The following is a 13,489-nucleotide window of genomic DNA, read 5'->3' as shown; positions in this document are numbered from 1 at the left end:
AAATAAAAAAATCCGCTTTATCAGGATGAGTCGAGCTAGAGAGAGGTCGAAGGTCGTACAGAAAGTGGCATGTCTTCAACGATATTTCGTTACAATGTAAGTCAAAAGTCCAGAATATCTCACATATCTACATACTATGCAAATACATTTCAAATATCTCAAGTCGCTTAGAAAAGTTTCCACTAGGAAACGAATGCCACATCTTTCTTTAAATTTTTTTTTTTTTTTGCTTATTTTACACACTCATAATGTTAAGTGGTGCTTTCAGATATGCAAAGAAAGAGCGCATGTGAGGTAATGCCAATAAGTCGAATGGAGTGGAGTGCAGAAGATAAATGCCATAGATTATGGCGGTTCTTCTGTGCGTCTAACAGCACTTGAAACGGTCAGCTTGTCGGCTATTTGCGGCGCACAACGGCAAAGCAAGTCAAGTAATAACAGAATAATGGAAAGAAAACAATAATAACTATCTGAAAACTTTGATGGCTACACACTTCCATAATAATATACATACAGGCCTACAGTTGTACAATAAAGCAACGGCTCTTTGAAAGGCAAGAAGAACAGTACTTGTTACGTTACGTTAAAGCACTGACACCATAATTTCATTGCGGCATAAATCTTCAAATGCCATTAATGAAATGGAAAATGGAATGAAATAAAATGCTGCCATTGATGTTTCTCTTATTGTTGTTGTTGATATTGCTATTAATAAATAATCGGCAAGCGAACACCAAGGAACATCAGCTATATAACAGCGCATATTGCGTATGGTCGTGTCGAGCCGAGGARATGTGCATGGTAAAGTTTTCAGTCTTTGTCTGTGTGTGTGTGGTTGGTTGTTTATTAGATTTCATATTTTGCAAAAGAAGAGAAATGTATGAAAATGTGCGAGACATTTCGCCTCAATTTGAACCAACCGCCAACAAAGCGCGTAGCAGGAAAAGGAAGTCTGCGCGAATGCTGTGTATCACATTAGCATATTGACATACATGTGTACTCATATATAYGTATGTATGTGTGTACACTCCACTATGATGTTGTGGGAGCATGGCACAGCCACTTTATGTGATCGTGTTGTGATACGCGCACTGGCAACATCAATAAGTATTTTATTGTTATCAAGCTGCTGGTGCAGATTASAAGAGCCGTTAGGGATGATGAAGTTGGAAACTGGAGTTGATAGAKAGCTCCTGACAGTAAATCCCTCTACCAAACCTACCCCGYAAGCTTTGACCCATCCGTAAAGAAGCTCACTGCCCCTCTTCTCCAACGTGTTCTTCCTCCCGTAGCTCCTTCATCGGTATATGGACAGAGAAGAAGACGCTAGAGTTCAGTTTGGCGACTCTATGATATAGGTGATCCGGTGGGAAGTCAAAGTATATTAAGAGAAGATATTAAAGGACCCAGATTCTCGGAGTCTAATAGTCAATTACGCGAAATTCTAAGGCCGCGTTTCTTGGTTATTGTCGTCTTCTGAACTAAGCCCACAGATCTAATCATAAATAGAGATTTGATAAAATATCTTAGTCCTTTAGTTTTTAGTTGGGATTCTTTTCGAAATCTCAAAAAATTAAGAAGCAGTAGATTTAGTTAAAATTTCTTATAACGCTGATTTAAATAAACAAAAGGTCGCCCAATCAAGTGCTCTTTGCAAATAATTACGATCATATAGATCTGACCAGTGATTTAAGAACGTGTAAAAAAGGATGAGTCGAAAGTCCAACATTAACCAAATTGAAAAGTGACCACCACATACATACTATACTCTAATTACAACCTGCATGGTCTATAATTACTTGCTAAATTGTTTCAATTTGGTAGAGAGGTGTTAGCAAAACAATTATCTTTAGCAGAGCTATATATTGGAAAATATTTATTGACACATTGAGGAAAATTTAAAGAACCACCGCTAGACAAAGAAAATCTTCTCAAAAGTATTTTCAGCAGCAATTTGAAATGAGTTTCACCTTGACGGATGTGTGAGGGTCTCATAGACCTTCTTTCAGTRTTTAGCGAGTGTTTTTTATTATTTTTCTACGATCAGAATTCATTTGCAAAAATCAGATATCGTTTAAATTATAGCTATCATTGTCGGATTTTTCGATTTCAATTCGTATTGCTTGAATTCAGCAGAATTTCCCATGAAACTAAGCAAAAAGAAACCGAAATAATAAATTGAAGAGTAGATCCATGTTCAAATGCCCACGAAATAGATACTTATTTATGTATGTAGATAGATATATGCTGGCTTGTTACTTCAMTAAATTATCRTTGTTGCTATGATTATTGTATTTTTTTGTCTGCCTTCCGTTGTCTCATGGCAATTTCAGAGTATAAGAGTCTTGTTCACATGAATTTCAACGAATGAACGACTTTGATACCGCGTGACACGCGAATTCGTTAAAAGCACAAACGTATGATATTCGGCGTGTGTGTGTGTACTTGTATTTAGACATGCAAARGCAAATTAAACATTTGTTCGAGTATGTACTTATGAACTCTGAATATGTACATATATACGTACATATGTACCATAAAAACGTTTAAGTGTCAGGAGGCGGCAGTGTGACAAAGTCGAATTGTGCGCCAACCAATTAATTAGCATACAAAACTAATGCTTGAGATAGACATATTTATTAACTGCGTGTACATACATACATACATACATACCTATTCATATAATATTTGCACCTACTCGTTTGTGTTTGAGATACATTAGCGCCAATTGGATTGAGTTGAATTTGAATTTTGTACGTTATCGACGACAGTTCATTTTAAGTACAATTGTAGTTGGTCTGCTTAATAAATAAGTATACGTGTGCATGTATATATGTATGTATTTGTAAATGCGACGCTGTAAGATGCTTGAGTTGAGAAATAATGTGATTAAAATGATAATTCGAGCTACTTCAAAGATTTAAATCGCCTGAGAAATCACCGGATTCAATACAACAGAAGGATACCCTAATAAATGTATGTATTGCAACAAAAAAGTACACGGAAATTGTAACTCAATTACTCAGGTGAATGGCATTTCAAAAAAAAAAAAACATGTATTTTGCTCAACTGGTAGTACTGTTCTTAATTACAATGTCAAATAACGAGGCTTTCAATAGGGGCGCTATAAATAATAGTCCGATAGGGACAGAAAACGACGCCCGCTCTTTTGACATTTCTCTTTACTAAGGTTTGTGATTGTTTCATGGAAAGATATACGATCCAACTTCGTGTCGAAATTGTTAAAATTTACCACTGAAATTCGGAGTCCGTAGCCTCAACTTTAAGAGCGCTACGMTCAATTTATGGTTGTCATAATCGTCCTGTCAGATCATCAATTGAACGTCTATTGGAAAAATTTGAATCCACAGCCACAGTACAAAATGCTCCCGCAACAGTGCGATAAAGAAGTGCCCGTAGTGTCGAAAATATTGTTGCCGCTGTCGTATCAATTGAGGAAGATCCAAATTAATCTCTCACATGTCATTCTCAAGCGTTGGGCATTTCTGCGAAAAGACCTTGGCCTACATCCTGACAATATTAAATTGACGCAAGAACTGAGACCAACAGAATCGTCGCATGTTCGTTCGTTGAGCTTAGTAAGAACTTGAAAATGATCCGCATTTTCATCCAAAAATCATCTGTAGCGATGAGTTTCAATTCTGGCGGAATGGCTCCATCAATAAGCAAAATATGCGTTATTGGTCCGGTAGCAATCCACAAGTACTCCATGAGTCACCATTGCATCCCGAAAAAATAACCGTTTGCTGCGGTTTATAGGCCGACGTCATCATTGGGCCGTAATTTTTCCTTAACAATCAAGACCGGCACGTTACTGTGAATAGAATAGCTACCGCTCAATGAAAACCGAGTATTTTTGGTCGGAATTAGATAATATGRACTTGGACAATATGTGCTTCCAACAGGACGGCGACACAAGTCACACATCATAGGTCACAAATTTGGAGAAAGTGTTATCTCACGAAATGGCCCACTTAATTGGYCTTCTCGGCYATATGATTTGACGCTGTYAAACTATTTCCTATGGGGCCACGTCCAGTCTAATGCCTATGCCAACAAGCCAGCGATGATTGATGATCTTCGTAAGTATATCGAACGTGAAATTGCAGCAGTATCGGCCGATTTATTCATGCAAACCTTCGAAAATTGTGTTTAGCGTCTGGGCTTYTGCAAGCGTGCCCGTGGTGGTCATGCAAAAGAAATTGATTTCCATAGCTAAGGGCAACGAATGTACTAAGCTAAAGAAGCTTTTGTAGCGATCTTTATTTATTCTATATCATATCTAGTTTTAATCTATCATCGAAAAATGCTCATTGGTTCTTTCAACCAAAGTGTACATATATGCATGAGAATATTTTCTAGTAAGACAATTATGGGAAGAACTACATCTGAAACCTTCATTTACAATGCTTTAAGAACCTCTCGTTTTTAAGCACTCCATAGCTGCTTCGAAGAACAGTCCTTAAAAATATATTCTCACAATTCGTTTCAAATTTTTCATTGAATAAAATCAAAAGTTTTGAAAGTTAGGTTAGGTTCTTAGTCCACGGAGCTTTCCGGAGTATTTCCAAGTTGGGATGAACCACGTGTTCCCCATTTATATATTAACTTCATCTTTTTCTACAGTTTTTATTACGCCAAACTTTTCCTCTGTTCTGATGTCGTAGCTATCAGCCACACCTCTGGAAATACACTATTGAGAAATTTCGGATAATAACACATTCATTATGCACTTTTGTGTGAATACTTGACATAGACAAGTCACTTATGTATAATATATATGTCTATACATGCCTATGAAAGTTTGTTTGTCATAAAGCTTTTTACGGACATTCATGCATAATATCTCATCCATTTATGTTGCCATACAACTTTCTTCGGCTCATTAGTGGTATTCAAAACAATGGTATGACAATGATGAAACCAAAGCGAGCTCTGCGAGAAAGTCAAAACGATTGTGCATAAAATGCCAAGCCAAATGCGCTRGTCATAAGTGAATTGCCAATAAAATAGTATAATTATTAAATTTGCTTTTGAACGTCATAAGCAAGCATTAGCAGAGTTGCATGCATTTGAGGACAATTTCAGAGTTAATCACGAGAAAATAGTATCGGACACTATTCGCGCATCGCATGCCAGCGCCGAGAGCTCCTGCATTGTGTGCGTGCCAAAGCCGCTTCCTACAGCAAATAACAGTACATACATGTATGATTATACATGAATCCTATCGATTTATTGCTGCTAACTCGTCGCTGAATTTAGTGCCCGTGTTGCGCTATAAATTTTGCTGAATTCATGAGGAACGCATCAAATATCTGTCCAATCGTTCGAGTACTTGCGTCCATTACGCTTCATAATAATGCAAAATGGGCAATTAAATTTGTTATCTGCCAATTGAATGGCCTCACGAATATGCGCGACGTTTGAACTTTCGAGCGTGCAGGTGAAGCCACTCACCACTCAATCACCCACCACCGCTTCAGATATTCGCTTAGCCGCTTGCCTACCACATTGTATGTATGTATATGTGTGTGTGTATATGTAGTTAACAGTTAGTGACTGAAATTTGTTTACATGCAAACACATAGGCATATATCGACACATGAGTTGAAAATTCGACGTTAGCGTACTCACACAGGTAGGTATGCATTATTAGGGTGAGCCAAAAAAAAAAAAATAGAATTTATGGTTTAAAATGAACAGTTGTATATGTATATGTTCCTTATTTTCTATTCAAAGTTTCGGTTGGGTATTGAAGAATTCCAGAGATAATTCAGTAACTTAAAAATTTCCTAAAAGTTGTTTTTTTGTGTTAAAACCACCGAACCACGAAAACCGTCAACATAACCTCGATTTTTGACCTACTTAGACGTGGTTTTTTCGACTTCGGCTCACCTTTGCCACGATATTCGGCCGTCTGATTGTCTGTTTTCCGGTCGTAAGCCTAGATCCAAGACACACCGCCAGTAAWAATATGTTTCATGACATCTTGGTTGTCGGAAAGCAGTCGGAAAAAGTACCATTTGTGCTTCTTAGGMCCAAATGATCTTTCAAAATATTTGTTAGACTGTTAATCGTCGATCAGTTGATGTTGATGGCTGTCCTGGACGTGGCTCGTCGTCAACGCGTTCTCGATCTTGTCTGACGGTCATGCCAAAATAGAAAAAAATTTCGACGAATGGGTTTTSGGCACGAAATTTAAATTAAAAAATCTATTTTTACCCACATTTCTCATTATATAATTTAACCCATAAATTCCATATTACTTTATTTTGCCTCACCTTACTTGATATATAYATTTGTGTGTGTGCGCTCACCTGCCTGCCAGTTTATTTAAAGTCCACTGCATTGAGCACTCATTGAAATGAAGATAAATGGCTATAACTGTGCTTTTTAACTRTTTCCATTCATTATTTTATTTTCATTACTTCTTTTTGCCACTCATTCTCTTCCCTCTCCCCGCCCCTCTCTCTCTCACACTGTCTCTGTCGCTTGACGTCAAGTGGAGTGGCTTTTATTTTCAAATTGTAATKAAATAGTTAGTTTCCAATGGTTTATTATCGCTGTCGTTTGGTAACTGGAAATGAAWTCGTAATTTGTTGACGGTCAAATGCAATTTAGATTAGTGAAATACGGTAGCTCGACGCTCGTTCGGCTCTGTTCGGTTGGCGTGTGTATGCGGAAAGACAGTAATTTTAATTAATTGCTAATTTAATCGATAAATGACAATAACGGACATATATCTGTATTTAAGTGGTATTATCATTGTTTGTTGCAATTTTCTGTTTGCGTCGCTGTCAGCTGTCATGTGAAGTGCAGTTATGTAAGTCATYGCTATTGTTTTCACATGACTGCACGAAGTTCTTACGTAAAGACTTAACAAGCATGCGAATTGCAAATACCGTTTGCTTTTGATAGTATTTTAATTTGATTTACGGATTGGTTTTGTGGTTTTATATAAGTACATATTTCGAGTTTTCATGCAACAGTTTGATTAGCAGAAAATATAGAAAATCTCATCGAAATCTGTAATGATAAATTTCTTTTTATGGAATCAATGTCAACGGTTGTATGGAAAAATTTCTGTTGACATACATAGCAATTAATACACGCATCAGGTAAATGTACGAGTTTGTATTTCGTATTCCTGTATATTCGGAACTACGCAAATGTACTCAAGTACAAAGGCGCCTTATTTGTCCACCCTGGCGTTAGAAGACATCTTTGGTGGTCATACCGTCCTTCTCTTCTGTTGGGGCGTRGAAGAATTGTGGCTAARCGTTTATCCACCGGTGTGAAWGTCAGAACTCAACGAAGGAGTCTCTCTCCCATCACGAATCAAACACCAAATTTGTAGCCAGTGTAGTAAAYACTACAAGGAACTACTCGTCTCAGTTCTTTTTCCGTCCATCGCACTTCTTGGATAATAACAACAGCTGTGTAGCGCCAGTGCATGAGGGAGAGAGAGTCCCCAGGTTGTGCCGAGCATCTGCCTACATGCAAATAAAGCAATGCTGGCATTCCTCACTCTTTCTTCCACGTTGTGCTKCCACAGCAGTTTGCTGTCCAAGATTACCCCAAGGTAATTGGTCCGGTCCTTGAGAGAGAGGAACCTCCATAGACTAATTTTGTACTTTCTTGTCTTRTGTTCACAGATCTGTTTTCTCYGAGTTCAACCAYAGACCAGTTTTGAGAGTGGYGGTCATAATACTSCTAATRGAMTGTAGTTATTAAAATGATAATGTAGTCTGTATATTCCACTATCTTAGAGGCTTTGCCTTCCAAGTTACATTTATTCTCCACTAATTTCCATAGAAGCGGAGGTAGCACTCCACCTTGGAGAGTATGTCTACAGACTTCATGCTGCGTCCAAGATTTTCTCTAGCRTTTYCAGCAGGAAAGAAGTTAAGCTTATAGGCCTAAACACTTTTGAGTAGATTGGGTTGTTTCTTCGGTATGAAAACTACCCTGGCCCCTTTCTATCAGTGCGGCATATTGCTGAACTTCATGCATTGAATATATGTGGATATGTCAAACATTTGTAATAATTTAAGGGGTATAAATGAAACAAATCATTTTTGAATTTAATTTAAGCTATTAGCTTCTTCTTACTGTCATAAGTCCAGTGCTATATTTAAATGTATACTGTGTATAAACAGTCAGTCCTAGTCATAAGCATGCCTACACCTATGTAATGAAATAAATTGAATGTTTTGATGCAATGACTCACACATTCCTGCGATTTCTTGMATTCAACGTAAGGCAAAAAGCTGGTCGAGCCAGTTCTAGTGCGCAAACGCAGCAAGCACGTGTGAATCATCGCGAAACMAGCTTTAGAAATAAGATTTGTCTAAATAGAGTCAGTCTCGTTTGACAACAATAAAAAACGATATAAGGGAAAACGATTTTGGCATTAGAGCTGTTGGCTCACAACAGAACTACTAACGCTTTAAAATTCCAAAAAACGCACCCTTCTCCAAAAAAACGTCTGTACTTTCAATGTAAGCAAATTTTGCGAAGAACAACAACATACAATTAACGCCATTAGCAGTGTTTACTAATAATATAAGCGAGTGTTAAAACGCCCATTTCCAGAAAGMGAAATTCAACAATCAAAATGTGTGTGAAATAAGACTCTTAAACACAAGCTTAGGTATGTACATACATATGTATGTATATCCAATAATACATAACATTGTTGTTATGGCCTGTAGGTACATATGTACGCCTGATTTGTGAGCATTATTGCATGACTTATTGCCGCTTAGCAATCGGTTAATAGCAAATTTACCGCTRATGGCATTTGATAGCGCTACGAAGTATCGCATTTCTCACGTCAATCTAATTTCCAATTCACATTTTCGTTGTACTCACAGGCAAATTCGCTGATTTACAAACAGTAGCTGTTACCTTTACACACACCTCCCCATGAGTATGTTTAGCCATTAATATATACATATATACTGCAAGTATATTTATTTGCTTAGGGGCTGAGTGTAAAAATATCCGCTAATTAGCGAATCACTTCTGTGTGTGTGTGTGTGTGTTGTTGTATTTACATTTTCCGCTAAACACTTTGGTAATTGTGGCGATTTGATCGGTAATTGACTGAACGGAATCCGATTTCTTTATCCACCAGGAAACGATTATGACAGGAATAGGTGAGCAAAAAATAAGAAAAAGTTAACTTCGGTTGCTATATTACCTTTAAAAATACAAAAGATTCCTTATAAGAACTTTATTTTGATACTATACTGTACTACTATAAAATGCCTCTTTCTCTTGGGATCACTCTCAAAGATCCATGACTCGTCACCTCCGATCCCGTTATTCAAAAATTGGGGAACACTTTCACACAKGTTCAAATTTTCTTAGCACACTTCTACTCGCCGCAATTTCTAGTCGTCAGTGAGCCCTTTTGGGCTCCGTTATAATGTCATGAACYASAGATTTTGATAAATTTGACATCAGGGCAATTAAACGAATACTTAGTCGACGGTATGAGTTCAAAACTTTGCCYACACTAGTCACGTTGTCGGTGTTTGTCGGAGTAGCATGTCTCCCATCACGGYTTTCATCAGCGACCCCTTCCCARCACTCCAAAAGRRCCTGGTGCCACTAAAACACACCACTTCTTGCAAAAGCAACATCTCTGTAAGCCTGYTTGATCATATCAAGCRTGTCTGTCGCTGATTTACCGAGTTTCACACAGAATTTAATCGCGTGAAWATGCTTTAACGAACGCTGCATTTTCGGATTGCACCACTCACAGAAACACGTCGCACGAAAATGTTTGTCCTGACTCTCCAGGTGCTCCGAGACAACTGACCAGCTCGTTCAATTGCTAGGAATGTCCTCTACCGAATCCAGTCGGTGCGCGCTCGTTCCGAAGTACAGTGGCGACGGAAGAAACTCAGTCATATTACTTTCCGAACAAACCTTGTAGGGGAAGGGGGTAGGGGTACAGGGAGTGTATTGGCCTGATTTTACCTTTTTTTTACACAAATGTACATCTTTATTAGGAACACATTCAATCCTAATTTCAATAATATATCTCAAGGTTTAAGGATATTTGTGCTAAAAAATCAGCTATAAGCTCTGAGGTCCACATATTCGGTATCTGGAAACTTTGAAAAGTTATGCTATTTTTGAACAAGAGATAACTTAGACTTGACTTAGAGGCAGTATTTTTTGCTTTTCAACTTTATTTGTGGAATTTCTAATTTTGATATGATATGTTGGCCTTTATTTTAATCACATAACATAAATTTGGCTGGAATTTGCCAAGTAGCTTCTGCSGTATAGAATTTCACCTAAATTTATATTTTCATAATATTTGAAGACGTGCTATCATCGTCTTCCTCTCAGCAAGTTTGTGCGATATGCATCTTCAATCTATTAGATGACGAGGCCCTCCAACTTTTTTAAAAAGTTTTCAACCACAGAACCAGAATATGAAGGGAAATAACAACACACTTCTTATTCAATATTTTTTTGACGAAACCACTAGTTCAAATAGGCCGGAACWACTGTATTTTTGGAATATCTTATATCATGTCAATTTCACTCAACGCTTCTTCAYTTTGCTTAACTATTTATAGTAAGACAGGAAGGCTTTAAAAACATTTTCGACATGGGGCATATGTTTTTATTACCGTGAAAAGTTCAAAGTGCTGTCACTTTTTAATAGCATGAGAAAAGAGATGCGAATGTGGAAGACTGAGCCAAAAATAGCGCAGGCGTTATGCTGCTTCTTACACTGCATAGGCTTAGTTAGTTTATGAATGCCGGGCACCTAATATGGAATTTAGATGACTTATAGTAATGCAGTTGCAATAGATGCGCCCACTTTAATTACTTTAAAACGGAAAAGAGCGCTTAAAAACTCTATGAAAAAATGCAAAGACTTTTAAGTAAAAATAAAAAATGCAAAGCGAAATTAATGATGGCTCATCGTGACATCACTGCGCGGCAATCACATCATTCACTTTATTTCTACGAATATATACTTCAGTGTATCTGTAGATTTGTATATGGCCAAGCATTGGCATTGAACGAACACCGCTTCAATGCCGAGTCGTAATTTCGATTGCGATTACCTAATTTTTGCAACGCGCGATTGCACTCACTGAATACCAAATCTTCTATTATGCACACCACACCCACACAAACAGTACATCAGTTTGCAAACTTTCAAGCAATTTCCATTTCCTCTAATTACAGTTATGAACGAGTCGAATAAACGCAAGAAACTGAAATCACGCACAGCAACTGTACCGAGTGGCAGCGGCGGTCAAGGTCATACCCATGCCGATGGCTACATGAAGGATCACTTGGACGCCTGGCTGGAGACTTGTCTCAAGGATGCCTCCAATGCACAGTTGTCCTCCTCATCAGAGTTCTTAGATTATAATCCAATGCCCGCGGGTACTGTTAGYGGCGTCGGCGGCGGTAGTGGTGCTATTAGTACAACTAATCCGCAAAAATTCCTGCAACAACAAATGCAGCAACGTCATCAACAAAGCCAGCAACAACAGCGTGAGCAACAGCAACAGCAACAGAATCAAGCATATCTGTCCAATAACAGTTTGAATAATGCGAATCAACAGCCGCCATTTTCTTATATACAGCAGCAGCAACACCAACAACAGCATTCGCCRCAAATGCAACAACAACAATTTGGTTCGCGTTCGGGTCCAATGTCATTTTCCGGCGGTTATACGGGCGGTGGTAGTGGACCCTTCAGCCAAGGTTTTCAACGGGTGAGTRATGCTCGAGAATCTTACTGTATTATAAAGCTCTCTGGGCTACAAAAACGGCGGATCAAAAAGTTTTTTGAGTGGTTCAATGTTCTCTCTCTCTCTTTATTTACTAAAATCTGTGAGAACCGTGACAAAGAGTATACTTGATATCTTAAGCGTCAAGGCCGAAGAGAAAAATCTGGGGGCCAGGAAAAATTTCAACTATTTAATATATCCGACAATTTATTGATCTTATATACATTATAAATTGTTGCAGACCTCTGGATCTGCTTGAAAACTTCGAATCCGGGTGAATAGTCGCCAATTTCAACTCTCTTTCTTTCACTGGTATCTTGTCCATGTTACTCTCAACAAATATAACATTTTTGAAGATATTAAGTTCAATTGCTTGATTGATTGATAAACAAGGAATGCACCGCGACCTTAGGTCTATTGTGGCCTCTTCTAGGTCACAAAGTCTCACCTAGCCCAAGCATATTGATAAAGTTCAATATTTTACTGAGTGATAGTGAAGCGATGTGATCCCTATTTGTAAAGTTGGATCCAAAGGCCTTTGACTTGCGTCTGCAAACTGCTGTGCAGTCAACTAGCAGAAGTTCTAGTGTTTCAGGCTCCCTGTCGCAGAACCGGTAATTTATGCAAGAAGCTAGGCCYATGTTGTGTAAWTGCTTCTTCAGCTTGCAGTGGCCTGTGTAAAATGATACCAGTAGTCTGAGTTTATCCTTAGGGAGGTTGATTGCATATTTAAACCATTAGCAACTTGGCATGCCAATATATCCTACTCCTTCTTCCTTGCGGAGCAACTTTTTAAGGTATGTGGACTCACCCCAGTGAAAGGTTGAGCGGGCGAGCCCATCAGCCAGTTCACTCCAGCTATACCTTTGTGACCGGGGACCCAGATGAGGTGCCTTTGATTATTTTCTGCTAAGCTATTTAGCCGTTCTCTACACTCCTGCACCAGTAGAATATGGACGAAATGGTCTATCATAGATTGAATTTATCTGATAGAAAACCATGTCCATAGAACTCAAATACAACAAGTAAGGAAGGACTAAGTTCGGGTGTCACCGAACATTTGATACTCTCGCATGATAAAGTGATAATSGAGATTTCAGGCGTGGTTGTGAACCGATTTCACCCATATTTGGTACATGCCATCAGGGTGATAAGAGAATATTATATACCGAATTTCATTGAAATCTGTGGAGTACTTCCTGAGATATGGTTTTTGGTCCATAAGTGGGCGACGCCACGGCCATTTCAATTTAAAAAAAGCCTGGATGCAGCTTCCTTCTGCCATTTTTTCCGTAAAATTTAGTGTTTTTGACGTTTTTTGTTAGTCGGTTAACGCACTTTTAGTGATTTACAACATAACCTTTGTATGGGCGTGGTTATTATCCGATTACTTCCATTTTTGAACTGTATATGGAAATGCCTAAAAGAAACGACTCTATACAGTTTGGTTGACATAGCTATAGTAGTTTTCGAGATATGTACAAAAAAGTTAGTAGGGGCCGGGTCCACGCCCACTTTTCCAAAAAAATGACGTCCAAATATGCCCCTCCCTAATGCGATCCTTTGTGCCAAATTTCATTTTAATATCTTTATTTACGGCTTAGTTATGACACTTTATAGGTTTTCGGTTTCCGCCATTTTGTGGGCGTGGCAGTGGGCCGATTTTGCCCATCTTCGAACTTAACCTTCTT

At 38.3% G+C, this 13,489-nt stretch overlaps 1 protein-coding gene across 3 annotated transcripts in view; it reads left to right on the top strand.

Annotated features, from left to right (window-relative positions):
- LOC108970207 overlaps positions 1-13,489 on the top strand; it is a 52,405-nt gene that overhangs the window by 30,352 nt on the left and 8,564 nt on the right. For all 3 annotated transcript variants that reach the window (XM_018935469.1, XM_018935467.1, XM_018935470.1), the window contains exon 3: positions 11,245-11,783. In XM_018935469.1, the coding sequence (XP_018791014.1) occupies positions 11,245-11,783 (539 nt within the window). The remainder of the gene's footprint in view (positions 1-11,244; positions 11,784-13,489) is intronic.

Source organism: Bactrocera latifrons, unplaced genomic scaffold (genome assembly GCF_001853355.1).
Source record: "Bactrocera latifrons isolate USDA-ARS-PBARC rearing strain unplaced genomic scaffold, ASM185335v1 scaffold_29, whole genome shotgun sequence".
Classification (NCBI taxonomy): domain Eukaryota; kingdom Metazoa; phylum Arthropoda; class Insecta; order Diptera; family Tephritidae; genus Bactrocera; species Bactrocera latifrons.
Note: the sequence above shows the minus strand (reverse complement) of the source record. Positions and strands in the feature narration are given on the sequence as shown.